Source organism: Nomia melanderi, chromosome 4 (assembly GCF_051020985.1).
Source record: "Nomia melanderi isolate GNS246 chromosome 4, iyNomMela1, whole genome shotgun sequence".
In the NCBI taxonomy this organism is placed as follows: Eukaryota; Metazoa; Arthropoda; class Insecta; order Hymenoptera; family Halictidae; genus Nomia; species Nomia melanderi.
This window is the reverse complement of record NC_135002.1, coordinates 15,905,657-15,931,442: the sequence shown is the minus strand read 5'-3', so window position 1 is coordinate 15,931,442 and position 25,786 is coordinate 15,905,657. Positions and strand designations below refer to the sequence as shown.

Genomic DNA, 25,786 nt, shown 5'->3' with positions numbered 1-25,786 from the left:
TAACGATTAAGAAACTATCTAAACTATCGTAATCTACCAATGATAGCGTTTGTAAGTTAAGCAGTATAATATGTAACGTTTATTTGATTTTTCATTTAAAAGGAAAGTTTAATATAAGTAGATACTTATACTACACGTCTGTGCTTATATTATTGCATTATACATAACATAAATATAAAAATCCTCCCAAATGTTTAAGGATGGTCATTTATATTAGAATAGTCATTCTTAAATATTTTTTTTATAATATTACGTTTCAAATATTACCGCGCTTTTAGACGAACTCCTCGCTCGTGGTTTCTCCTTCCTTTTTTACCTTTAGTTATTTCTAATTCAGCTAAAGGTTAGAACGTCAAAGAGATTCTGACAGAAGTTTCATTTCTTATGAGCACATTATGATTTTGACAGAAGTTTCACCTTTGCATGAGTATTATATGGTAATTTTATACAGAAATATTAATTGTAGCAATATAATTCGTACATACTAAATACAAACATAAAATGTTAAAGAACCGAATATAAGCAATGAACCTCGTGTGACATTGTAAATAACAAAATTACGGTGACAGTGATAACAGTTTATTTACATACGTGTAAAATACACTTAAAAATATACACAACTCATGTTATTTAAAATATAATAAAAAGTATAATAAACATTTTGAAATTATTAATATTAAATATTTTTTCACAAATGATATATTTGTGTAGTAATTTATTTTTTATTGATTTATATCGTATTTGTGAACTTACAATTCGTAATTACTTTAAAAATAAGAATATTTTTTTAGAAATGATATATACTTGGTTATTTGATAATATCATTATATAGTTAATATAAGGTATAGAATATGTGCAAATGTTTTATAAATAAAATCTGTGCCTATATATTTCAACATGAGTGAATAATTCTGTTATAAATTACCTAAGCATAGTAACTTTTTTGCTCTAACTTAGCTTCTTTCGTTTCAGAATGTCAATTACTTCTCCTTTTGAGTGTATGAAATTATAGAAAATATGGAAAACAATTATATGCTTGCATTGTAATTATGCAATAATCTTTATTAGAGAAAAAATAATATTTTCATGTGTAAATATAATCATGTTTATTCAATATCCAACATGTTTTAATACAAGAATTATGATTAAAATATTAAAACGATATACACTGATTATAAATATGAAAATGAATTTTTCTACAGAATCTAAAACTCATTATGACACTCTGAAGATATCTTCAAATGCTACGCATAATGAAATAAAATCTGCATATTACAAATTAACATTAGAATATCATCCTGATAGAAATAAAAGCAAAACAGCAAAAGAAATATTTCAACAAGTTTCTGATGCATACGAGGTACTTGGTAACCATAAGTTACGCAAACAATATGACAGAACTATTGTAACTAAGCATCTGAATATACGTAAATATCAGGATACAAAAATTGTACGTGATCATAGTACTCCATCAACAGGTAAAATTTTTGATTTTGATGAATGGTCCAAAGAACATTACGGAATAGCATTTGAGAGGCAAATGAAAAGAAATGCTAATTTCAAAGAATATCTGAAATATGAAAAATATACAGGTGGAGCTGAAGAACATAAAGTTAAAACTGACAAACGTGCAGTAATTGTATCAGTATGTGCACTAATTATTGTATTTATTCTTTTTGGAAAACCACAACATGATGAATGATATAAAATTATAGTTATAGTAAAATTGTAGTTATATTAAAATTGTGTTTCATTACAATTGAATTATTATTGTACAAAAATAGTGTAATTAAAAATAATTTTATCTCAACTATAAAAGAAAGTATACTTTATTACTCATAAATCAGGGGTACGTGTCAATTGAAACAATGCTTCTATTTTAATTCTTCTCTTTCCTAAATTTTGTATTCTAAAAGTAAATGACAATTTTCAAAATAATTTATTACTGGACAAAAGTACTAGATCAACAATTTCTAATATATATTGTACGAAATAAACGTGTTAAAAAATTTTATTATTATAATGTTTCAATTCTAAACATTTTGTCCTGTTTATTATTATATGAGTAAACTTATTTACCTTACAAGAAATTTCGATTGTTTAGAATACATATTTTTTTTACAATGAATATTATCCATGTTTGAAGAATAACAGATTTTCTGCATCTCAATTGAGAAATTTAATATTGCCTATAATGCGGTAAACCAGATGGTACAGGCATGGGCATAGAAACAGGTCCGGTTGGATAAGGAATTGCAGGTGCTATACTAGGAAAATTACTAGCAATTGGATAATTTGGACCACCAGAGGAATGTGATTTTCGTATTAACTCTTTTAGCTTGTCTACTTTAACTTTGCGCAGATGCATTAATTTTCTTCGTGAAAGAAATTGTTCTAAAAATTCATCTACCTCCATGCTTCCAGCCAAGAATTTCTCTGCTATAGCCTATATATTAAAGACATAATATTATTTGCTATAAATATAAAGACATATTATAATTTTGATAATTGTTAATAGTATGTGGATTATACCTCTGATTCTTCTTCAATTTCAGCAGCAGCTGTCTGCAACAGATCTAAAGCAGTATCAACACTCATTGTGCCAGATTTTTCTTCTAAAAATACAATATGCAAATATATTAAATAAAAGAAAGTTTAATAAAATGTATATCGTATTTTATAAAAACATACTTAATTCTTCCAGTTTCTCTTTCACATTTGCACATAAACTACTTCCTCTTTCACTGAGCTCTTTTAAAGTCTGTTTACTATCTTGTAATTCTGGTTGTTTGGATAAATTGAACTCTGCCAAAGACCTGTTACTTGCCATTAACATTTCCTTCTCTGTTTCTAAATCTTTAAACTATTTAAAAAATAAGATTTATAATATATGTTATACATATTAAAACTTAAATGTCCAAACTGTGAAGGCTTAATTTATATATAAAACAAAAGAAAATGTTAAATTTGTTAGAAAATGCTCTGTTACATAGTTATAAACAAATATTATAGTACCTTTTACTATATCTATTGTATCTACTATAATTATTTATTATTATAACTAATTATTAACAATACAAAAGTATCAGCATATGATAAATAACATGTATTTAGACACATGAAATAAACACAGTCGACCTTTTATATATTCTATTAAAAACTGAGTAAGTATCTATTTTATACATATGATATTTGTTTATAATTCTGTAACAGAATGCTTTTTCCTTTTTATGTCTAAACTAAGCCATGACAGTTTAACCATTTAAGTTTGGAATACCTTACATAAATAAATATATATACATATATACGATATTACAGAAAAATATATGTGCACAATATACATAATTACCTGTTTTATGTCTTTGACGATATCTTCAAATTTGTTGTCATTATTTAATAATTCTTTAAGTTCGTCATTAGTTAAATGTGTAAGTAAACCTAATGCTGCAGGTATATCAGGTTCTTGACTTGCTTTGTACATTGTTTAACAATATCTAATGTAATGAAACTATATTTAAATTCATGAATATTTCCGTTTTCAAGTATAAAACAGCATAAAAGATGACACGAAAATATGATTATTAATTTGTATTTAATAAGTAACAACCACTAAAATATTAGGAATTAAGTTTGATTATTAATATTTTATTTACAATCACGATAAATTAATAAAAGCCAGATATGTAATTTCTTACACAAATGACTATTATAAAATTGCGATTTAACAAACAATTGTTATTGAACGCTATATACGTATTTGTCGTACGTAACAAAAATCTTCACTTATGACTACTGTCCAACAATTAATGCGCAGATGCGATATCCACCTAGCTTAAACAAAAGTATAATAACGATTCTAAGAGAAATGTCAAAAAACTTTCGCAATTATGTTATTGAACCGCATAGATATGTTTTCGCTATTGATCTCTGTAGAAACTCTACTATTATAAGTGTTATATTTGAAAAATATATTTATATATTTTTACACTGTAGAAAAAAGATGCGAATTAATATTTTTGTCCAAGAGTGTCGAATTGGAAGCTCACGAGCTCCATAGTAACTTTCTCCTTACAGAGAGTTACCCTCTCCATACCTCCTTTTATCTATCGCGTTAAACTACTTAGAGCTACTTACATATATACACTGTCTCACGCTCCTTCGGTAGAGATAATGGGGAAACGCTGTTTTTGAGTTACTAACGTGAGGGGAGTAAGTAAGATACCTCTGATTTATCTCCTAAAATATATTAAATTCCTTTATTTGTGATCTAGGAACTTTAATGTTTACAAGTGGTAACAATTGTATATTCAGTAACTAACATTTACGTATTCATTTGTTTCCTTGTAAGCATAACGTGAATTTTCCAGGTTATTCTCTCGTGTGAATTATTATCACTTGTTCTTATTGTATGTGATACAATATTAAGTGAAGTAATGTTTTACTGAACTAAAAAACCAATAATTTGGAAATAAATTTTATATCCTTTTTTCAATTAAATAAAGTCATGAATAGGTTACGACTGTGCTTCAATACTTTTACAAATATAAAGTCTGTGAATTATGAAAGTAAGAATTTTCAATGAATATAAATAATCGTGTTTCATAATGTGTTTAAATATATATATATAAAATATTAATTGTCAATCTAGATTGTAGATATATTAAAAGATGGGTTTCTCCAACTTTAAAGGAAATAACCAGAAGGAAAAGGAAATTGCCTCCTCAACCTGAACCTATACGTAGTACTTTTACTGATTGGAATAGAGATGCAGAACTATATGCATTTAATCAGAGACTTTTTGAGAATTTTATAACCGAGAAATTAAATCAAGCATTAACCCATAAATCATATGTTTTTGCGGAAGAACAAAAGCAAAGAGAAATGAATATAAAGGATCCCAAACTTGAAATACAACACAACGAAGATTTAATTCAAATAGGAAGAGAAATAACCTCGGTGGTTGTGAGAAATTATTTGAAAAAATCTTTGCCGTGTGTTCCTGAATCTGGTATCACGTATGTATAAGAATACTTTGCTTTTTCAGTTAATATAATTTACATAACTATATTAATTGCAGAGCATTTCATGATTACCTTATGTCTCAAGAAATTTTGGCTATAGCATCATCGCATATTGGAACAAAGGATCTTATTCTAAGTGAGGTGTGTATATTATATATCACTACAATAAATAATATATAATTATTTAAATATAGAATATATAGTATATAAAAACTTATTTATATTTTATTAATTATCAATTTGTAACTGTTTTACTTAGGAACATCCTGTAAAAGAAGAAACATTAGCTAAAACATTTCTAGCACTTGTAGCAGCACTAGCAGAAAGTACAGATACTGATCATGCAAGTGCCTTTGTTCGAGATTTTCTAATAGTGGGATTAGCTTGTAAAGATTTGACTGAAATTTGGTGCCCATCAGAGCCATTTGAAATGTTAAACGATATAGTTTCTAAGGAAAACAATGCACATATAGAACCAAGAATTATTAGACAAGCTGGAAAAAATACTATTTTATCAGCTTACCAAATTGCAGTCTATTGTAATAAACAATTCTTAGGTTCAGGTAAATGTTGAAGCTTTTGAATATCTTGTGTATAGTAACTAATAAATCATGTTTTTAGGATTTGGACAAACTGTTAAGGAAGCAAAAAATGTAGCTGCTTTGAATGCATTATACAGGAAATTTGGTTTATTAGACTCAAGTCAACCATTACGATTTGATCAAGCAATAAATGTTTAAATTTAAATACATAAATTATAGTAGAATTCTAAATATTAAAAAGGAATGTAAAATTATATACATGTACAGAAGTAATATAATAATTGCAGTTTATTTTATAATCAATGATGTATACAAAATTAAGTTATTAATAATACCTGAGACATTGTTACTAATCATATCCATTTACATTTTTTTAAAGAAAAATTAAGAATCATGTAAATTAATATACAAGTAAATAGTATTGAAATTGAAAGTAAATTTCTTAATCTCTGACTTGTATTATTTCAGATTGTTCTATTGTATATTTATGCATAAATATTTGCAATTTATTAAATTTTGTGATCAAATATTTCATAGTAATTATGGTAATTGTAAACGTTTATGAGTATGAAGAAACTTGAATATTTAACTTCTAATAATTATGTTCAACTTTAAGATTGATTAAAAAACTTTATTTAAAATGTTCTATATAATGAAAATATGCACTGTTATATTATTCGTTAGATAACTATAGGTAAATCACAGGATACTGAAACAAAAATACGAAGCATTCTAACACTTACGTATCATCCAAAATTTTTCTATATCGGTCGCAGGTATAATATTGATTACTTATGATTCATGCTATCCCCTTTAAGGTGGTTCATCCTTGTCCCCATCCGCACTCCACCGTTCCGAGTTTCCGCCACGTCTACCGCCTTCTCCGTCTTTCTCTCTTCATTTCTGTTTCTCTTTTTCTCTGTTCGTCTCACTCCTTCTTCTCTCTATTTCTTTTACACTTTAATTCTTTCTCCGTCTTTCATTTTTCCTGTCTTTCTCGCATACTCGTACAACCACATAGATACGCGGACGCACACAAATGCATGCAATCGCACGTATTATCCCACTACTTGCTCTATTCCTGCGAGTAACGACTCAATGGCGCTGCCACACCCTTTCACCATCGAGTAATCAGTGTTATTGTTTTCTAGTTCCACTTCTGTTATTGCTTCTTACTATAAGTATAATGTATCGATTAGCGATATTTAAAGATTAATACGATGCGTTTATTTAAATAAAAAGAAAAAATAGAAAGAGTATGAATAATTACTTTTACTAAATTAGTTTATCCATATTGGTAAGCAAAGAATAGTATACATAGAAACCAATTTATGTGCAATCTACGCCTCTGGATTCTTGGTGACTGGTCCTGGTTTTACAAGTACATATTCTACTCTTCTTGAAGAAAATGTTAAAATCTGCAACACGTGATACGACTATGTGGCTCGACAATCAAGAAATGATAGGATCTATTTCACAAATACTTTAATTCAGAAATATTTGCGAATTCATTCGTACATAAGTACTGAAATTGCGTTTTTCTTAATTGCAGAGACCAAATATCTTACAATGCATTCTCCGACTTAATAAAAATACAAATAAGTTATTTCCGTTCTCGCTAACAAAGCTTCTAACTTATTTTAAATCTGCCAATTTCTAATTATAGATTTCTCAGCAATTATTGGAGATGAATTCGCGTTTGCTTATTAGAAAGTAGAGTAACAGTAGCAACGTGCGCTAGAAGTGTATTTGGTCGCATATTGTAACGCGTGTGACGCTTTAAACGACCAGACAACATCATTTATAAACGCATAAATATGAATATGTGTATTTTGGAATTTGCGAATCATTTTTCTAAAATCCGAGAGATTGGTGGAAAACTTCGTAGCCTGTTAAGACTCGGTAGATCTCTCGTGTATTTCGCCCCCTCCCCGTCTTTCTATCTCCTCCAACTCTGTAAAACGGGATTCTTTCCTTCTCTGGTCTGCCGTTCTCCGTACACTCATGTGTTGGTGGATTGCCTGGCGTCCATGAAGCCTTTTGCGACGTTGCCATGAGTATTCTAATAATGCATCGTTGCCGAGCTCTCTTGCAATATCTCGTTCTTTTTCTCTCGCGTGTATGCTTGCACGGTCTCACTCGCACTTTTGCTTGTGCGCGGCCAGGATCAACCATATACCTTCCTCCGCCGCATCCCTACCCGTACTATACACAACCCCTCCTGCCCTTCTCTTCATTTCTGTACTGTTCCCTACCCAACCCTTCTCTTCCCTTCTACCCGGCCGCAAGGCAGCGAGTTTGCTTGTGCCTGATACAGTGCTGTACACACCGTTTCACTCCGCCTTCCACCTACATTCGCAAAACAACAATTCAATAAAATTTTATGCAATTCTGCAAACAACTGTAAATTCGAAACACATAACACGTAATGAGAATGTTAAGCACTTTTTAGGTTGGAACTAGTTCGACCAATGCAGGTTTAACGATTTTACACATTGCACGGCGCAACATATGGGTTGCTCGGCAAATAAGCGATAAAACGAGGATATATGTTTGGTATTTGTATAAATACTTAAAATAGCGGTTAACGAATTCAGCCCGAAATCGAATGATTTGCGGTGAATACGGTATACAATTACAGATGCGGCATTTACCGTGATCTGTAACCATGTTTAAGTGAAAAGCTTGAACCGATATGTGAGCTATTGTAATACTCTTTGTCGTAATTCATTCTGACTGGAAATATTTTTAAACTGCATTTTATGGTACAATTAGATAAATTGAAAGAAAATTATCCTTCTAACATCATGTCAAAATTAACAGAGTTCAGGTGAAAGTAAAATTAAGCAGCATGTCGATGAGACGAATAAAAAAAATTCGAAGGTTACAAAGAAACTACATGAATCTTAAAAAAATTACACCTATTCTATTGTACTCCGCGACCTAATTAATACCATGAACAAACACACGCATTAAAAGTAATATATAATATTTTTCGCAACATCTGTTTAGGATTTGGTTCGTAAGCTATCACCTTTAAGTCGCGGAGATCTTTCAAGACTTCTAGATACGTGTATTTCTCTTTTTACTGTGCCGTTAGTACAAAGAACTGGTACTTTTCGCCTATACGAAAAACGCGTATAGTTGAGCCAGATGAGCCGTGGCATGCGAACAATTCGATAATACGTGTCGAAATAAGATGAAAAAAAAGAAAAATGTGTCGAGGGCAATGAAGAGTGGCGCTAATGGAACCAGGATAAAACGGTCCTGAGCTAGCGTAGACCCTCGTCCCCCGCGACGCTACGTTGTCGGTCGGTTCGGTTGCTCGCTCGTTCTCGTTCGTTTTCACCCCACTCCAACTCGTACGTCCCCGGTCCCTTATGACCCCACCTGCCCCGTATCCAGAAACTTTACCCTCACCCCGCCGCATTCAATACCCCTTCCCCCGGACCTCTCTGTGATTCCGCTTTGCCTGCTGCCAGCCAGCCGTCCGTCCTTACGTCCGTCCGTCCACCGTTTGGATCTATGGTTGTGTCGGTGGATTTCGTGACGTTAACCTGGCGGCCCTGAAAACGTTGGACTGACCGTACGATTTCGACTACCCTTCGTCGGGGCGCGAATGTAAAACGCGAGTGTTTTTTAATCACCGTGCCCGCCGTTTAGGAATACCCACGGAGTAGTTCGGGTAAGGAGAAGACGAATGTGTCGTAAAACTAACCAGTACGTTTTCGATCGTGTTCGACTGCTTCAAGAGGCTCGGGGTTACACAGTGATGACAAAGAAACATTGGTGTTCCGAGGAAATCGTTGAAACGTATTTCTACGTTCTTTTCTATGTTTTCTTCGTTTCTTATGTATATACGCGCGTCTGATCACGCACACGACACACGCGCATACATACACGCCACACACATCTATATATACATACGAAATACACACATGACACGCGAGCGAATGCGCGTATGCATACACTCACACATCCGTAACACACGATCCTTCTTTCCCATCCTTCTTTCTTCGGAGAATACATACGCGTGAACGTACATAATTTCTCGTTTCGCCTCTCTTTCCGTACACCCTCGCGATTATCCGCGTATACTGTTAAATTACATTATACCAAGTGCATTGTGCGTTCACCTCCTCCCCCCACCTCCCACCCCCTTCTCCCTCTCTTTCCGTTTATTGTGTTTATTCTTCATTTGGGATAAACAAAGAGGAGAACAACGGGAAAAAGGGAGAACGATTGTTTTTATAGTTGCGTTCGAATCGAAACGATTCAAGGATGGTGCTGTGATCGAGTGCATATCGAAATGTGTATGCTTTCTCGTAGTTGGGGACGATTGCCGTATAGTTACACGTTCAAGCTCGCCAAACGTACGTTCATCTGCAACGTTTAAAATGCATTTTAATCGGTCGTTCGTTCGTTCGTTCGTCGGTCGCTCGGTGATTCGTGGTTCTCCGTGCAGTGGATGTTCCTCCGAGGTTTTCTAGTTTTTTCTCGTCGATCGTACAAATTTTCGTTCCTAGTTCCATGCATCTTCTTCGTTGTGCGTATTTCGCCGTGTTAGAAGGTTATCAAATGCATCATGTTTATACGAAGTGCTCCGTAGTGTCGAAGTTACCGACTGAGTATTACTTCTGCTGTTTTCTCGTGCCACATCGCTCTGCCTGCCTGACTGCTGTCTGCCTGCCTGATTGCTGCCTACCTGCCTACATACTTGCTTGCCTGTCTACCTATCTACTTGCCTGGTTGCTTGTCTGCTACCTGCCTGCTTGCCTGCTTGCCTGCTTGCTTGCTTGCTTGCTTGCTTGCTTGCTTGCTTGCTTGCTTGCCTGCCTGCCTGCCTGCCTGCCTGCCTGCCTGCCTGCCTGCCTGCCTGCCTGCCTGCCTGCCTGCCTGCCTGCCTGCCTGCCTGCCTGCCTGCCTGCCTGCCTGCCTGCCTGCCTGCCTGCCTGTCTGCCTGTCTGCCTGCCTGCCTGCCTGCCTGCCTGCCTGCCTGCCTGCCTGCCTGCCTGCCTGCCTGCCTGCCTGCCTGCCTGCCTGCTTGCTTGCTTGCTTGCTTGCTTGCTTGCTTGCTTGCTTGCTTGCTTGCTTGCTTGCTTGCTTGCTTGCATGCATGCATGCTGGTCTGCTAGCCTGTCTGCTAGCCTAACTATTAGGCTGCGTGTTAGCCTGCCTGCTAACTTGTATGCTAGCTTGCCTGCTAGCTTGTCTTCTAGCCTGACTACTAGCCTGTCTACAAGACTGACTACTAGCCTTCCTGCTAGCCTGTCAGTTTGTCTGTCCGCGTATTTCAGTTCCTGCATCATGTTCCTTTTTTACCGAAGATTTTAAAGGTGTTATCTCAACGGACTCGGTGTGTTTTGGTGTTGCGCCCAAGTGATCAGTGTGCACCGGCTAGCAAATGTTTTCTATCCGTACGCGACAATCACGTTTCGAATTGTGTCCGGAGCAGTGTGATCGTGCTGAAGAGTATTCAAGATCCTGAAATAGCGAATCTAATAATAGGCGATATCTTATTCCGACCACTTTTCGTGTGAACTTGAAGATAACAACGCAGCATGTGATTAATTTTTTTCAAATCGTACGTATGTTATATAATTGTTACATGTCTATGAAAAAAAACAAACAAAAACGAATTATCGTATTACGGAGGAATAAATTATTATGAGATCGTTTCTTCTTGAACGGCACCGTGAAAACGTATTTCCGGAGGATACGCGATCCAAACGAATGTAACTATTGAACTATCGGTGACGTGTCATTTTGCATTATCAACTTTATTCCCTTTCAATATCCGAACGTGAAGTGTTTCCGTTAAAGTTCGCTCTCGACCGAAACGACGATTTTCGGTAGCTCCGTGCACAGACAGCAACCAGACTGTTATCCTCTGCCCTGTCCCTCGAAGATCGTACCGTGCACAGAATTATTTCGCTCGGCAGTCCGCGAAATTTTTATGCGTTCCGATCATCACCTTCGCCAGGAGTGTCCGTTCCGTTCAGAATCGGTTTTATCATCGGGCCAACCGAAACCGAGAACGTTTCGCGTTACCGAACTTTCGACCAGAGATTTCCGTTGTGTTCGCTAGCTCCCGAAATCGGAAAATCCGAAGCTTATCTTCGCGTCGTCTTAAAAATCGCGTCCGCGAGGATCGACTATTTAATTTTGAGTGCACGCCCACTGTTATGTAAGTGATCCATACGAGAATCGAGTACCTTATCAGTTATCTGGGAAGCACTTTGATCGAGAAAAACAGTTCGATGCTGTGGTATTGATATTTCGCGAATTCGTGTACGTACCAAACGGTATTATTTGTTCATATATAAATTCGAACGGGTTACTTCTGTTCTAGCCCCGTTAACTTACTCGTTATTGCCATCTTTGTCGTGGACTTGGTCTTATTTTTAGATCCCATTAGAAAGTTCATCCTATTCACGGTTCATGGATTTTTTTACATTCCCTTGCATTCAATTTTGTCCAGAACGCGTTATCGGGAGAAACAAATGAATGTTGAAAACCCAGTGGAATTTTGTCAGTTATTCGTTCTTGTCCTTTCTTTTGTTTATTTTTTTTTCTCGGCATTTTTATACTACCGCGCGATTAATTGAATGTACAGTTCTCTTATTTTGATGATAACGAACAGATAAAAAGAAATTGCAAGCATATTAGCTTCGATATCAACTATCATGCTAAGAATGATTATGGCAGACAGCTGCCAGTAAGATAAGAAATTACCCGTGATGTATTTAAAATTTTCGTTTCACAACGTTTATAACTGAGATCTTTGAACTAGCCGCGTCTTTGAGATCTAGGTGTAGTTTAAATGAAAGAGAATTTCGTGATACTTTTATTTTCGAGATTTTGTTAGATGTAACAATTGGTACATAAGATAACTCATAATTGTATAATACTTACGTAACGTGATATAACGCCATGCATAATCTGACAGTATATTTTGAACAATTTGTAAATTATCGTAGCAACAAGAAGAAATTAATTTACAGACTTACAGATTTCGCATTGCATCGCGAAAAAGCAAATTACCTATATAATGTAAGGAGATAAAATGTTTTCCATTACTTGAACTCATGTTCCATTAAGATCACATGGATGGATCAGCTATGAAGGAATTACTTGTACGCTAGATGTTGCGGTTATTATTTTGATTATTTATTTATATTTTTCTTCAATCTCAAAACATCATTCAACATTATTTAGCTTCGGGATATACCAGAAAAGACTAAAGGGAAATATTCATGTGCACACATTGTTTTTCATGATTTTGAAATAATTATACGAATCGTGTCATATGCGGTGTCCACGAATATGAAAAAAGTAGAACAACTAATTGTATGAGTTAATGGTGAAAATTATTGACCCGATTGAACTTTTCTCTGCTTCGACATTTTTGCAAAATTGAACGCATGTTGCCACGAGTATCTTGAATCGTACACGTTTACTGATCTTTCGTAGAATTTTCTGAAGCTATTTCATAATTTATCTGTTCCGGTCATCCGACGTAATTAATGGAAAACGTCTATCGGAATGGACGAACGAGAAATTAGGGAAGATGCATAGTCTTTTCATTGGTATGATCTACTGTTTCGCACTCGCCCCTTTTTACGCGTTGACGCGCTACAAAACTACACAGTCCAGTTCGGTTTGATTCGACTCTTCTCGGTTCGACTCGGCTCGACTTTGAGTCACAACGACTGCGGAGCTATCGACCGTTCTAGGTTTAGCAAGATAATAATAATTCGGACGGAATGTATTCAACGGGAATCAAATGAATTCTTGTACGTTTTACGCGTTGTTGTATAGGTTATCGTTAGCTCTACTACGGGCTAACGAAGCGGCAGTTACGGAAAATCGAATTTTTCTCGAATCGTATTCCATCGTTGTATTCGCCACCTTAAGGCGTCAAGTTATGAGCGTCGTCTGAATCTAATCTATCTCATAGATTACGCGTCACTGATAAACGAGAGATCGATATTATCTTACGAGTCGGAGATGTATTTATTACCAGCCAACGAAAATTGTTTATCGTTATTATCAGGTGGAATGGTAACTCGGTTATCTTCGAATCGTATTAATTCCAGTGTTTCTGCCGCGCTATAGATTCCCTTCTTCGAAACGCAATTCAAACGTCCGGAACCTGCTGCGGTACTTTCTACTTACAGCGAAGATCAATCGTCTCGTTTACGTTCACAAGATTATTACGTTGTTCGAATTGGAAACCCCCAAACTTCCCTTACACCATACAAAGAAAATTGCATTTTTATTTTCCAAATTTCAACTCCCGAGATCCATCATCCGAAGCAAACACTGTTCGAATATAAGACGCAGAAGCGTCTGATAGTACACCCATAAAAAAAGACGATAGTTAAAAAGTACACGTACAAATGCTTATACTTTATAAATATGCTACTAATCTTACGGTACATATAGATTCTTGCTCGATGATAATTAACATACGATCGACACCGTTACACATTCTAATACGTAATTACAGAAACGAATCCCTCACTGAAACAAACGAACAATGTGTTGTTTACAGAAAACACTGCCGGGCTGATGCCGTTGCTGCTATCGCCGCCACTACCGAGACACACGGGAATGAAGCAGTACACCGAGATGGAACGTTTGAACGCTCGAAAGTAAATCGCGTAACGGTGTGAAGAGGAAGCCGTAAACGTAGCTGGGATCTGTCCGCGACGAACGTTGGTCACTGGACATCGTGTGGTTCGGAACGAGATGCAGAAAAGAAAAGGAAGTGTTGCAGTGAAAACCGGCGGAAGCAACAGCTGTGAATAGCATTAATAACTTTGAGAGAAGAGGAAGAAGCAGAAGAAGAAGAGAAGGAAGGAGAAGAAGGAGGAGGAGGAGAAGAAGAAATAAAAGAAGAAGAACGTTGTTTCGGACCATCGCTACCGTGCGACGGCTGAGCTGAGTGTGCGTGCGAGTATCTCCGCGGACGGGTGTATACGTAAAAACATACAGTGTATTTCTCGTTCTGCCATCTTGAAAGTCATCCAATTTCTTTCTCCTGGTGGCGCTGGCACACGTGCGCGGGAAACGTGCACAGTGCGTGCATCGTACACGCACTGTGCTACAATTACGTCCGAGGGAACCTCTCCTCGCGGTTCAGGTGGAATCGCGAAATAACGGTTCAACGAGGGGTGCAATAGGACCGTGATGAAAACAAGCCTGCGGACGAGCTCGCATCGTGACAGCAGCGATAGGAGACGTGGCAGCGTCGACGGCATCGTTGCTGGCGGGATTCTGGCTAGAAACGAAAATGACTTTACCGAGAACAAGGAATCACCGCTGGATTACAGATATAGTCAGCAAGTCGAGTGTGAACCACCACGTGGCAGTGACGAAATCATGGAGCGATCACGTTTTCGCAAGGTGTATTCACAGTGATTGTTAGTGTTCGGTAAAAAGAGAGCGGGAGACGGAAGGATAGAAGCCGAGACTCTCGCGAAGAGCGGGACGTCGGAAAGATATGCGGACTTTTGTGCGAACAGCTGAACCGGAAGTTGTGAGAACAAGTGGAGTGCAACGCGCTCCGCCTAATCGGTGATAGGGTCAGTCGGTTAAAACGAGACGACGATTAGTGTTTGTGGCGAGAGGGACACCGGTGTCTTTCGCGATCACCTTTTTTCATCCCCTTCTCCCTTTTTCCATTTGGTTCTCCCCTTTTTGTCGTTCTTCTTCTCGAACTCGTTTCATTTTTTATTCTATCTTTCCACGTTGCTTCTATCAGACATCTAGCTTCGACGGAACGTTTCCAAATTCGAAATCGGATGAATAATGCAAACAAGAATCTCACCGTGTAAAAGCCCCGTGGTCGCGTCTTTTCGCAATCATAGAAGGTACACTGTCCCCAACATGCATGCGTTGAGACGATCGGTGCTCGAAACGACGCGGTACGTGCTCGGACGGTCCTGAGGATCGCTCGCGCGAGACGCAGACACGCGTCCGGTCTTGTTCTGTGTGACACCATCATCCTTCTAAAGTTTCTTGAGATTTTCCGCGAGCATGCCGACGACGATCAGTGTTCGTTTCATTCGTACACGCAGCGACGCGCGAAACGTACACAAGAACGGACTGTAATGACGTATTAAGTTGTGCGTGCGCGTCTCCCTCGAGTATCGTCCATATTCGATTCGCAAGAAGGTTCACCGTAATACTAATGTCACGTTTCTCCGACTGTTATCCGCAGAAGTCGTCCCTGGAACAACAACGGAAGAAAGAAATTCGAAAGGTCGGTCGTCGAGTGGTGTGTTCGTCGAGTGTGTCACGGTATACGAGTCGGTGTACATGAACGCATGAAAGTGTACGTGTAAAGAGGGGCGAAAGAGAGCGAGAGAGAAAGAGAGCGTGCGTGCGAGAGAGAAAGAGCGAGAGAGAGAGAGAAGAAAGAAAGAGGGAGAAAGAGAGAGAGAAGCAGCGATTGACGACGACAGGAAGATAACGAAGTGCGCGCGGAAGAAAGAAAGTGCGAGAGCGGTGAAGTAAGAAGGAAATGATAAACAAAAAGAAAGGGATTTGAAGTCGAGCCAGTGTGGGAAGTAAAGTTCGCCGACGTACAGTATAATGTTGTGGAGTAGCGTGTCCCGTAAAAGTTTTTAACGTCGATATAGAATTTATAAATAGATCGGTTGGTGTACCCACGTATGTGCACGCGTACGTATGTGTGCGTGATTACGCGCGCACATGTACGTGATTTTCACTCGAGACTGAAGCGGTGAATTATTCTTGTGCGGATCGACCAACTCGTCGGGGAAATTCGAGATCCGGCTTACCTTCCGCAGCTGACGTCATTACCGGTAAGTTGTTTTTCCGTTACTAGTCTACTTACACCGCCGTAAAAGCGCCGCTTCGATCTGCCATGGGATATTATTTACTCAATTACCTTACCCAGCGAATATCGGTTCTCGTGTTTATCGGTGTCGTTTGTGAACCGGTTGCGACCGAATAAAATAGGAAATTTTCTATTCGAATTTTTTTTTGGTTGAACCTGGGGGCACAGTACGCCACCGTTTGTCGAAGGAAATTCGTTACATCGTACGGCGACTTTATCGAACACCCTGTACATTTGTATGTTGATTATGGGTAGACTACATTGAAAGCCAGACGGTCAGGTCATCTCATGACGCACAGCGGTATGCATCTTCGCGTCGCATGACTTACAAAGTCGTCGGTTCGTTCTGCTTTAATACCATCTTTCTCTTTGGTTCGAATTCGCGATGATGTATCCTACCGTGGGATAACACGTTGCGATCGAGTTCGAGGATTTTTCCGAATACGAGGATGAATTTCGGTCGCCAGTCCGCATGGAATAAATTGATAATTCGTTTACACGCCAGCAATTACGATTACCCATTACTCTCGTTGAACGACCGATTTCATTTCCTTTGCCGAGAAACTGCTCGTGTACGCTTACCTTGCTTTGAGAGTCATTACAGTACCGTTACTTTGATGATGCCTACCGTTGATGTCCTTGTAAACTTTTTCCTTCTTTTTAAGGATGACACGCAATCGCGATAGCAGACATTTTTCATTTGTTTCGCAAGCAGTCACCGAACGATTGCTTTTATCCATTTATTTGTATACTTGACCGTTTATTCGTAGCGTTCGTGGAATCACGGGGATCCATGTAACCGTTGCTTTACCATTCTCCTCGGTTTTCTCACATTGCCACCGTCTGTTGACAAATAACATGTTTATTGTTCCTTCGGCAATTCCGGTTTCACGGTACGAAATGATTAATTAAATTCGTGGAATAGTATCTCTGATTTCTTTTTACGGTAATATTCAATTTCTTGTGAACTCAGACACGTGGTAACGCATACACGGTATTTAATGTTATCCAGAGAAACATAAAGAAAACGAGCGAAAGTTAAATGAAAATCACGAGAGTTGAAATGAATTTTGACGGGACTTGTTTCAGTACACAATGCGTTAGGGGTGATGGAGACAGTGGGCAAGCAAGTCCAGGTAGTGAGCGGACTGGGGGTGGGGGGTCCAGTGGGCCCTGTGGGTCCAGTGGGGGCAGATTTGCATCACCATCATCATCCTCACCCCCACTCTCATCCTCCACACCCACACGCCCACCCCCACGGTCATACTCACGGGTCCCATGGCCACTCTCTCGTCGGCGTAACGTCGACCCCCGGTAGGGGTCAGACCCAACCACCGGTCTCGCATAACCAACATTTACCCGCGAGATCCACTCCAGTACAACTGCACAGGTAAGCTTGTAGGTGTGTTCGCTATCGCACTCGCCATTGCATGACTTCTATGTGTTCCCAACGTTGTAATTAAAACGGCAACCGTTTTTCCGAATCTCTCGAGCCGAGAACACGACTGGAGTTCGACCAATGAACTGGAGTCACGAGGACTCAGTGAATATGCTATTTCGAGGGATCTTTGTCCATTTTAGGAAGAGCAAATGGTTACCGCGTCCTATTCCTCATGAATGGTTGTTTACGAAGTTAAATGCGAGAGGCGAGCCAATGATTCAAGTAAATAGCCGATAAAGTGTGTTAGATAGTTTGACCGAAATACGGTACTCGTAATTAAAAATTTGAAGCATCAACTTTCAACTGTTATGGAAAAGTAGGTCAATCAAAACTTGACTATATGTACCGTTGTCTCATTGATATTTTCATTGTTCCTAGTTGAATTATAAATAATCTGATTTGCATCGGATTTCTGCAATTTATACGCGTAAGTTGAAATACGCGTGAGCAAAAGATTGAAGTTGGGTACGTAATGTATATACAGTTTACTGCGCATGCGTTCTTCCAATTTTACTACTACTGCTACCTGTCGATTCTAACCTCAAACGTCAACGTGCAACGTTGATTTTTAACCTCACAAGGTTTACCTTTTGTATTTATAGTCTATTAAATAGTACACATGCACGGTTCTGCAGTACATCTTAATAGAAATATCGAAGTGAAACTGTGAATTTTGGAATACAGCAATGTATTGGACGAGCAAATGGAGAATGTTCGCGGAAAGGAAAAATTCCTTTGAAACTCGAGGTTGCCCGCTTGCATGATGAAGTAAGTTCGTGCAGTTATTTTTTTGCGTCGTTTTTTATTTCTCGGATACAGATTTCCAATTTATATTTTTCTGTTCTCATCAAATTTAGCATACATCAGAATGCACACAATTGCAACAATTGGTGTACTCTTACACAAATAATGTTTCGTGGATTAGTTTTCGATCAGCTTCAGGATTCTTCAAAGCTAATTGTTTTCCTACAATTCATACTTACTCCAAAGCCCATAACCTTGTACAAAAGGGTTTTTAAGTATAAACAACTTTCACTAAAAATTTTGATTAACCTTATCTATCCTTATTATAATTGAGTAAAAGATTTATAGTTAGAACTTCTAATATTTAACATATAATGATTATCATGATAGGTGCAGAGCGTGAATGAAATAATTTATACAACGCGGGAAAATAAGTTAGGTTAGGTTCGCCGTGAGAAGTGTACAAACGAAAAGAGAAACGAAGCAATGTCCTATATGTATGTATATATTGAGATTCTGATCATAGTAAATCCACAAAAATGGATAAAATGGAATAAAATAGAACTAATAAAGAGGTTCGCTATAATTAAACTTCGAGTAGATGCTCTATTTAGATAATCCCATCTTGTAGTTTATTAAATATTTCGGAATTACATTTAAAAACTGATTAAATTCTTTAAATTAGCGAACTAAATAAAATTATAATTATACTTCTAGGTACTTTGCTTAATAATGATTAATAAACGATCAATTGTTCGAATCAGAAATGGAATAAACATGAGAACTTGTTGAACGAGAAAAGAGAAAGCGAACAGTAGGTCGTACGGTAGGGAATAAAAGATGGCGGTGATGTCGGAAATGCACAACTCTTTACTTCGAAGTATATTTAAGAAATAGCATTAATAATTATAGGTAATAATAGACTGAAATTAATATTTCAGTCATTGAAAAATGAAGTATGGACAAAGAGAAATGTGACACGAGAGACATGTGCCTTTCGAAGTAAATTCATGGTTAAACACGTTTGCGGAAAAAAGGATAAAAAACGGAATTAATAGGTAGAGTTCAAGGATGCATCTCTTTTTTTTGTTTTTCTATGTTCGAAATATTCTTTCCAAAATACGCACGAAGTACGTTTTTTTAAATTTGCTTTGTAAGAGAATGACGAACTGAATATGGTAATTAATTTTTTGGGTGTACGCGCGTATCAGTTTTGTCGCTATCAAAACGTACATAAAATTGGACAGGTGTTTACGTTGTTTTATCGTTTTCCTTGTGGTCAATGCCCGAACGTAATTTTCTATCACTCAAGTATCATTCATAAAAGAGAAAAAGTGTAGGTGATGCATGGCATGTAGAACATTTTAGAAGTGGGAGGTGGGGGTCACTGACCGTTACATCATCGAGAACTCATATCTAGGGAAATTTGTAAGACGATCGAGCAATTACAATAGTAAATTCAGATATGATTTACGCAAGCGCACTTATAATGAATTATAATAATAGAAAAATATACTGCTAACAAATCCTGCAATCGGATTTTAGTATTTCATTCGTTTAAAATGAATTTTTCATAAAAGTAAATTTTTATTTGGATGTACAAATACAATACAATAAAATTGCCTTAACTTGCTAAACGTTGAAACACTTATAGGAATGTAATGTCGTTTGAATTCTGTACATATTATGATATTTAACGTGACAAACTAAACGTGGATGTTACATTGTATACATGGAGCATCATGCGAAACAGTATATTGTCTTAAAAAAAAAAAAAAAAAAAAAAAAAAAAAGAAAAAAAAAAAGAAAAAAGCGTGATAACGTAATATCGGTCAGAACCGATTAATCCTCGGTCGCGATCTGCTAGGAAATAATGCTAGCAACGCTCGACGAAACTCGACGGGATGTATTCAGCGATCTGGCAACATCGCGATAGCAACGTCGCCTTACGAAAGCAGACAGGCACATTCACCCTTTGTGATGTTCAACGCATGCGCAGTGCTTCCACGCAGAATAGGTACCCATGCACCGGCACGCGGAACCGTGATCTGTACTATACTGCGACACCGCATATCGTTATATCGTATAGCGCATGCGTGCTGTGTTTTGCCACATGTGACAAAACTACCGCCGAAAGGTCGTTTGTCTACTATTCTACCATATGTATAGTCGATGCTTGATTTCACATGAATCATATTTTTATCGCGTGACGTTATTGGTTACTTGACCATCATTCGTCATTTTTTCTTATGCACTTGCTCCACGGTGTCGTATCTCCCTACATGATCTAATTCCGTACATACGGTTATTAATTTTAATGCGATATTCGTTACCGAAACGGTCGATCAGGTATACGAAGTATCCTGATCGCGCATTTAAGTAAAAAAATATATGATTCCGAAACGAACGAATGATATCCTATTCTGCACATGTGACAAAATTCCCCCTCCATTACCCTTAATTCCCGCTCATTTTTCGTAATGTTGACCACCGACAACTTATAAGCTGAATCGAATTTAGTTACATCTAAGGGGCAATAAGCGAGCGATACACCGTGAAAGAAACAAGAATGAGGCATCTCGTGATTCCAGAACGGTAGTTAGTCTAAACTTGCCGCGGTGTCACGTGATGTCTGTTCGAAACATGTTAATTCCTCCGGTTTGTTTAACCGAATTCTCGTAACGCGTGTTTGTAATTATTTTAGGTCGCCGCAAAGTTACGTAAACATCAAGAGCAGTAGTCCCGTGTCACCAAGAACGGTAGGAGCAGGCGTGACGTACGTCCAGGGTGGTGCGGCTGCATCTTCCGCAGCGGCGGCGGCGGCAGCGGCAGCGGCAGCAGGGACAGCTGGTAGTAATACTGCTGGAGGTCCTGCCATCGGCGGAGGCGGTGGCGGTGGTGGCGGTGGCGGTGGCGGTGGCGGTGGCGGCGGCGGCGGCGGAGGTGTTAACAACGCTGGTGGCACGAACAGTGGTACCGGTGTTGTTGGGACTGGAGTTGGTGCTGGGGCCGTAGGGAACGTGGCACCACCCGGAAGTGGGAATAATAGTGGTACCGGTAGTGGTACCGGCGCAGGAAGCAACAGTGGCGGGAGTGGTACAGTGGGTGGTGCACCAGGAGGCTACGTTGCTGTACCCATGGCCGGTGGTCTACGATACATCCATCCGTACCCACCGACGCCAACGTCGGCGTCGGTGCCAGCCGTAGCCACGGTGGTCACTTCAGCCTCGTCGGCATCAACTCCTCTACCGGTGGCAGCGCCCGTTGCTGCGACAGCGCCAGCGAATCCACCCACAGTTAGTCAAACGCCACCACCATCGCTTTCGGGAACTGCTTATGCCGCGAGAGATGTATATCGCAGCGCCACCACGAATGTAGGTATTTCACTGTTGAAATCGGCCGTGATTCGATACCAACAATCATATGATAAATGCTGCGTCCTGTCTTGTCGACCATCTAACACGAGATTCACGGATAAAATTGGATAAAAAATAGGTGGATGGAAATAGAATTGTAGAACATTTTCGGATAACAATTACCAACAGTTCGGTTTTCGATTGCTTTACCTTTATGAAAAAAAGAATGTACCAAGTTTCTCTTGTTTCCATTCTTGATTTTTCTGTTCTGTTAACCCTTTCGTATCTTACGCAAAAGTTGCAATCTTTAAGTTTTAGATACGAAAACGACTTCTTGGTTTTAGACGTACATCATTATAGTGAACGAATTGTTGCATCGGATGATATCAGTTGTCATTTATTTGTAAGCTATTAAACGTGTATCGTTTGACTGCAAGATAATGATGATAAATCTGATGTCTGAGGTAAATATTAAAGAGAATGTAAAGTAAACGTCAGATTTAGCGCCAATCGACGCGCGAAAAGCGTACGACGGTGTTTTAGGTACATTGATAACGCACCGTGTGTCTTCTTGAACCGGGTCATCGATTTTCTTGAAATAGGTTCACGTGGAGAAGGTTAGGCAAGATAAATTGAATGAAATGCGCGAGGGGATAAAGAGTGTATAAGACGATCGAAAGAAAGCGTATAGAATCGTAAGCAAGTATGGATTCTAACCGTAGCATTTTTCAGGTGAACGAGAGGATCGCCATCAGCGTGAGCAGCAGCCCTCTGTCGCAGATTGGAGTCGGTGTTGGCGTGGTTACGGCCGAATATGCGACGAATAGCGGTATGGGTAGTGGCATGGCTGGTGGTAGAGGGGATAGACCGAGGATATCTCTTCTACCGCCTGTATCGGTGACGCCGACAGCTTCACCGACGGCACCTTCAGACTATCAGCACGTGACCAGTGCCAGAAATTCACGAATAGGCCTCATGCCCGTCCAACCAGATCAGTATTGCAGTCGTACGGCCGTTGAGATAGCCAATCTGCAAGAGGCACCGCCCTTCAAAAAAATACGTTTGGCCCAACCAACGCAAGTTCAGTTACAGTCCCAATCGCAATCTCGCTGTCAGAGCCTATCACCCGCTGACCCCTGCGGTAAACAAGAGCACGTGGTACAGTTGCAGCAACCACTCAGGATAGACACTAGGGTGGGTATTTGCAAATATATACGGGTGTCCTTCAAAATTTGTGCTTAGCGAGCTTAATAGAACAGGTATACGTATAGGATAACGTAAGACACTATGACAAATTAACATTTCACGATTGTGCAAAGAATTTTCGTTTGAATTTAGTTTTCATTTCAATTCAATTGTGAACGTTTATTAAACATCAAAAACCTTGAATTTAAAGGTTAAGGCAAAGTAAGACGCGTGTACTAAAACTTAGGTTCTAGTACATTTGTCGCATTAATATGGTCCTATTAGATTCGTCGTCACTATTATGTCGTTACATTTAAGTGTATTTTTAATCAAACACGCTATTATATGAGCAATTTATGCTAGGAGCAGCCCGCTGCGTATACGCCGCAAACAGAAGCGATTTCACCGACGCTTCCAGAACCGAGCACACAGGAGGACGCGCAATTCAGGAGTACGAAGGATGATCTTTTGCAGCAGATCGCCAAAGTTGATAGAGAGATTGCGAAAAGAGAGTCTCAAATAAATAAGCTTCGGAAAAAGTTGAAAGAATTGGAAGAGGCAGCGAACAAACCTCTAGAAGCCAGTGGTCTTAAACGGCAGGTTGAGGAACAATCGCAGCAACCAAAGCATCAATCTCTGGCGCAGAAAATTTATGCTGAGAATAGGGTAAGATCTCGAGCAAAGAAATTCGTGTATACTTTTTAAAACTTCGAAGCGTGCAATCAGAAATTTCAAATGTAATTTGTATTGCAGAGGAAGGCTGAAGAAGCTCATAGACTCCTAGAGAGGTTGGGTCCAAAAGTGGAGCTACCTTTGTACAATCAACCGTCGGATACAAGTGTGTATCAAGAAAATCGTACGAAGCATCAAACTTGTATGAGAGCTAGGTTTATAGCGAGGCTTCGACGGGAACACGCCGAACGAGCGTCTCTTCACCGACAACAGTCTCGAACATACGCCATTTTGGTGCAGGAGTGGCATCGTAAAATAGAACGATTAGAGGCAACGCAAAAGAGGAAATCGAAGGAAGCAAAAAATCGCGAGTTCTTCGAAAAAGTCTTTCCTGAGTTACGAAAACAAAGGGAAGACAAGGAGCGTTTTAATAGAGTTGGTTCTCGTATCAAAAGCGAAGCTGATCTAGAGGAAATTATGGACGGCCTTCAAGAACAGGAGGTATTTCATGCAGTTTGACCCTGTGTAAACTATTTGTACAAGGGATTATTCTGATAATGCTTTCCCTGTGATTGTATTTTTAGATGGAAGATAAGAAAATGCGGTCGTACGCAGTGATACCTCCGTTATTATTGGATGCAAAACAAAGACGAATCGCGTTTCAGAATCGAAACGGTCTGCTTCAGCCAGAAGAATTAGAGGCTCTTCACAGCGAACGGAAGTTGATCAACGTTTGGAGTTCTGTGGAGCACGAATTGTTTAAAGAAAAATATTTACAACATCCTAAGAACTTTGGAACGATAGCTCAATCTTTAGAACATAAGTCCGTTCCAGATTGCGTGCATCATTACTACCTCACTAAAAAAGCAGAAAATTATAAGCAGCTATTACGAAAGTCACGGCAACGACCACGTAGCTCTCGGAACAATCCTAATAATAAAGTAAGTTCCATTGAATTTCCATTCCGCTATTATGAATTGTGCTCTTGAGAGTGTATAGTTTGTCATGTGTATCTCAATTTGTTTCAGGTAAATAATACCACTTCAAGTATTGGACCCATAGACATTTTAACTACGGGTGTTACGACGAGGCTGCAACGTGAGCAGCAACAGAAGACACAAGAAAATCCACAGAATAATTCGGCGGTAGCGTCGACTACCACGACGACTACCACCACAACAACTGCAACGAACGTATCAGCGGTCGTTACGTCTACCATAGCGACTACTTCAGCGACTTCTTTGAGTTTAGCAACGTCGAATACATGTTTAACGACAGAATCCGTGATAACATCAACAGCGGCAGCAACGACATCGATATTGAGTACCACAACGTCGTGTGTTACTTCGTCGATTACACCTAGTGCGAAGGATACCAGGGAAACTAACAAGGAAAATAAAGAAATTAAAATAGAACCCAAGGAGTCTAATCTTATCAAAGTCGAGATCAAGGAGGAGCCGCAGTTGAGTGCTGAAGCGATGACAGGAAAAGATGTGAAAGTAATGTATGTACATTTTCTTTTTATAAACATTTCTATTTATATAACTTAAAAATATTTATCAGTGTGCATCCACATATTTAGGTTATGTGCGCAATGTCGGTATTAAATTTTATTTTAAGACTAACAAGTAATTCATCTTTACAATTATTAACACTTTTAATCAGTGATATGTATTTTATTCTTTAGTTACTAATATATCAACCATTTCTTTTTATCGTTATGTAGTATATATCGCATAAATTATCATGTATTTTTCTGATGCTTTAAAGTAAGTTGAAATGCGACATTCTTTATGGAAATGATAGTTGCATACAGGGTATACGAGTATTTACAACAATAATACTTATGCGATTATAAATGTTCAATTTTTATATTCAGAATATGAAAAACATTGCTTCTCCAATTAAAAAAACAAGAATTTTACAATTTCTAAGAATGTAATCTTCAGAAACTT

At 38.3% G+C, this 25,786-nt stretch overlaps 4 protein-coding genes and 1 long non-coding RNA gene across 25 annotated transcripts in view; 3 read left to right on the top strand and 2 right to left on the bottom strand.

The window, feature by feature from the left end:
* The first annotated feature begins 272 nt into the window (after window positions 1–272).
* On the top strand, window positions 273–13,411 carry LOC116425279 (dnaJ homolog subfamily C member 30, mitochondrial). The gene is made up of 4 exons (XM_076366918.1): window positions 273–437; window positions 973–1,700; window positions 11,387–11,550; window positions 13,385–13,411. Exons 2-4 carry the CDS (start codon window positions 1,103–1,105, stop codon window positions 13,409–13,411), a joined length of 789 nt encoding a protein of 262 aa, XP_076223033.1. The 5' UTR covers window positions 273–437; window positions 973–1,102.
* Window positions 1,839–3,494, bottom strand: Vps37B (vacuolar protein sorting 37B). The gene is made up of 4 exons (XM_031972767.2): window positions 3,350–3,494; window positions 2,692–2,863; window positions 2,533–2,615; window positions 1,839–2,446 (listed from the first exon to the last, which is right to left on the bottom strand). Exons 1-4 carry the CDS (start codon window positions 3,479–3,481, stop codon window positions 2,180–2,182), a joined length of 654 nt encoding a protein of 217 aa, XP_031828627.1. The 5' UTR covers window positions 3,482–3,494; the 3' UTR covers window positions 1,839–2,179.
* On the top strand, window positions 4,061–5,907 carry mRpL44 (mitochondrial ribosomal protein L44). Of its 4 annotated transcripts, none has more exons than XM_031972763.2 (6): window positions 4,061–4,209; window positions 4,368–4,565; window positions 4,649–5,015; window positions 5,078–5,162; window positions 5,281–5,584; window positions 5,643–5,898. In XM_031972763.2, exons 2-6 carry the CDS (start codon window positions 4,505–4,507, stop codon window positions 5,759–5,761), a joined length of 936 nt encoding a protein of 311 aa, XP_031828623.1. In that variant the 5' UTR covers window positions 4,061–4,209; window positions 4,368–4,504; the 3' UTR covers window positions 5,762–5,898. The 4 variants fall into 4 exon arrangements, with proteins under 4 accessions (XP_031828623.1, XP_031828625.1, XP_031828626.1 ...); XM_031972765.2 differs by having other exon boundaries at window positions 4,131–4,292; XM_031972766.2 differs by lacking the exon at window positions 4,061–4,209 and having other exon boundaries at window positions 4,299–4,565; window positions 4,690–5,015; window positions 5,643–5,907.
* On the bottom strand, window positions 6,082–9,674 carry LOC116425281 (uncharacterized). Of its 3 annotated transcripts, none has more exons than XR_012998493.1 (3): window positions 9,491–9,647; window positions 6,834–6,981; window positions 6,082–6,738 (listed from the first exon to the last, which is right to left on the bottom strand). It is a non-coding gene; the product is annotated as an uncharacterized LOC116425281 (long non-coding RNA). The 3 variants fall into 3 exon arrangements; XR_004234660.2 differs by lacking the exon at window positions 9,491–9,647 and adding an exon at window positions 9,282–9,396; XR_004234659.2 differs by having other exon boundaries at window positions 6,084–6,738; window positions 9,539–9,674.
* Smr (nuclear receptor corepressor smrter) overlaps window positions 9,004–25,786 on the top strand; it is a 72,931-nt gene continuing 56,148 nt past the window's right edge. For 3 of the 16 annotated variants that reach the window (XM_076367318.1, XM_031972757.2, XM_076367306.1), the window contains exons 1-10: window positions 9,005–9,248; window positions 14,121–15,495; window positions 15,792–16,398; window positions 17,523–17,823; window positions 21,323–21,992; window positions 22,707–23,168; window positions 23,523–23,825; window positions 23,913–24,332; window positions 24,416–24,772; window positions 24,860–25,335. In XM_076367318.1, coding sequence (XP_076223433.1) covers window positions 17,543–17,823; window positions 21,323–21,992; window positions 22,707–23,168; window positions 23,523–23,825; window positions 23,913–24,332; window positions 24,416–24,772; window positions 24,860–25,335 — 2,969 coding nt within the window. In that variant the 5' untranslated portion in view covers window positions 9,005–9,248; window positions 14,121–15,495; window positions 15,792–16,398; window positions 17,523–17,542. Of the gene's footprint in view, window positions 9,377–9,549; window positions 9,603–9,719; window positions 10,134–10,890; window positions 11,148–13,326; window positions 13,360–14,120; window positions 15,496–15,791; window positions 16,399–17,522; window positions 17,824–17,854; window positions 18,340–18,476; window positions 18,643–21,322; window positions 21,993–22,706; window positions 23,169–23,522; window positions 23,826–23,912; window positions 24,333–24,415; window positions 24,773–24,859; window positions 25,336–25,786 lie in introns of those variants that run through there. The other 13 variants (XM_076367310.1, XM_076367311.1, XM_076367309.1 and 10 more) reach the window with 13 other exon arrangements.

What these genes read in the sequence shown, in the direction of transcription:
- LOC116425279 (XM_076366918.1), top strand. Translation starts at nt 1,103, where the DNA reads ATGTTTATTCAATATCCAACATGTTTTAATACAAGAATTATGATTAAA. An exon ending in AAAACCACAACATGATGAAT is followed by an intron (nt 1,701 to 11,386) that starts GATATAAAATTA and finishes TTTCCGTTAAAG; the next exon opens with TTCGCTCTCGACCGAAACGA. An exon ending in TCATCACCTTCGCCAGGAGT is followed by an intron (nt 11,551 to 13,384) that starts GTCCGTTCCGTT and finishes GTTGTTGTATAG; the next exon opens with GTTATCGTTAGCTCTACTAC.
- mRpL44 (XM_031972763.2), top strand. Translation starts at nt 4,505, where the DNA reads ATGAATAGGTTACGACTGTGCTTCAATACTTTTACAAATATAAAGTCT. An exon ending in AGGATCTTATTCTAAGTGAG is followed by an intron (nt 5,163 to 5,280) that starts GTGTGTATATTA and finishes TGTTTTACTTAG; the next exon opens with GAACATCCTGTAAAAGAAGA. An exon ending in TAAACAATTCTTAGGTTCAG is followed by an intron (nt 5,585 to 5,642) that starts GTAAATGTTGAA and finishes TCATGTTTTTAG; the next exon opens with GATTTGGACAAACTGTTAAG.
- Vps37B (XM_031972767.2), bottom strand. Translation starts at nt 3,481, where the DNA reads ATGTACAAAGCAAGTCAAGAACCTGATATACCTGCAGCATTAGGTTTA. An exon ending in TCGTCAAAGACATAAAACAG is followed by an intron (nt 2,864 to 3,349) that starts GTAATTATGTAT and finishes TTTTTTAAATAG; the next exon opens with TTTAAAGATTTAGAAACAGA. An exon ending in AAATTGAAGAAGAATCAGAG is followed by an intron (nt 2,447 to 2,532) that starts GTATAATCCACA and finishes TTTAATATATAG; the next exon opens with GCTATAGCAGAGAAATTCTT.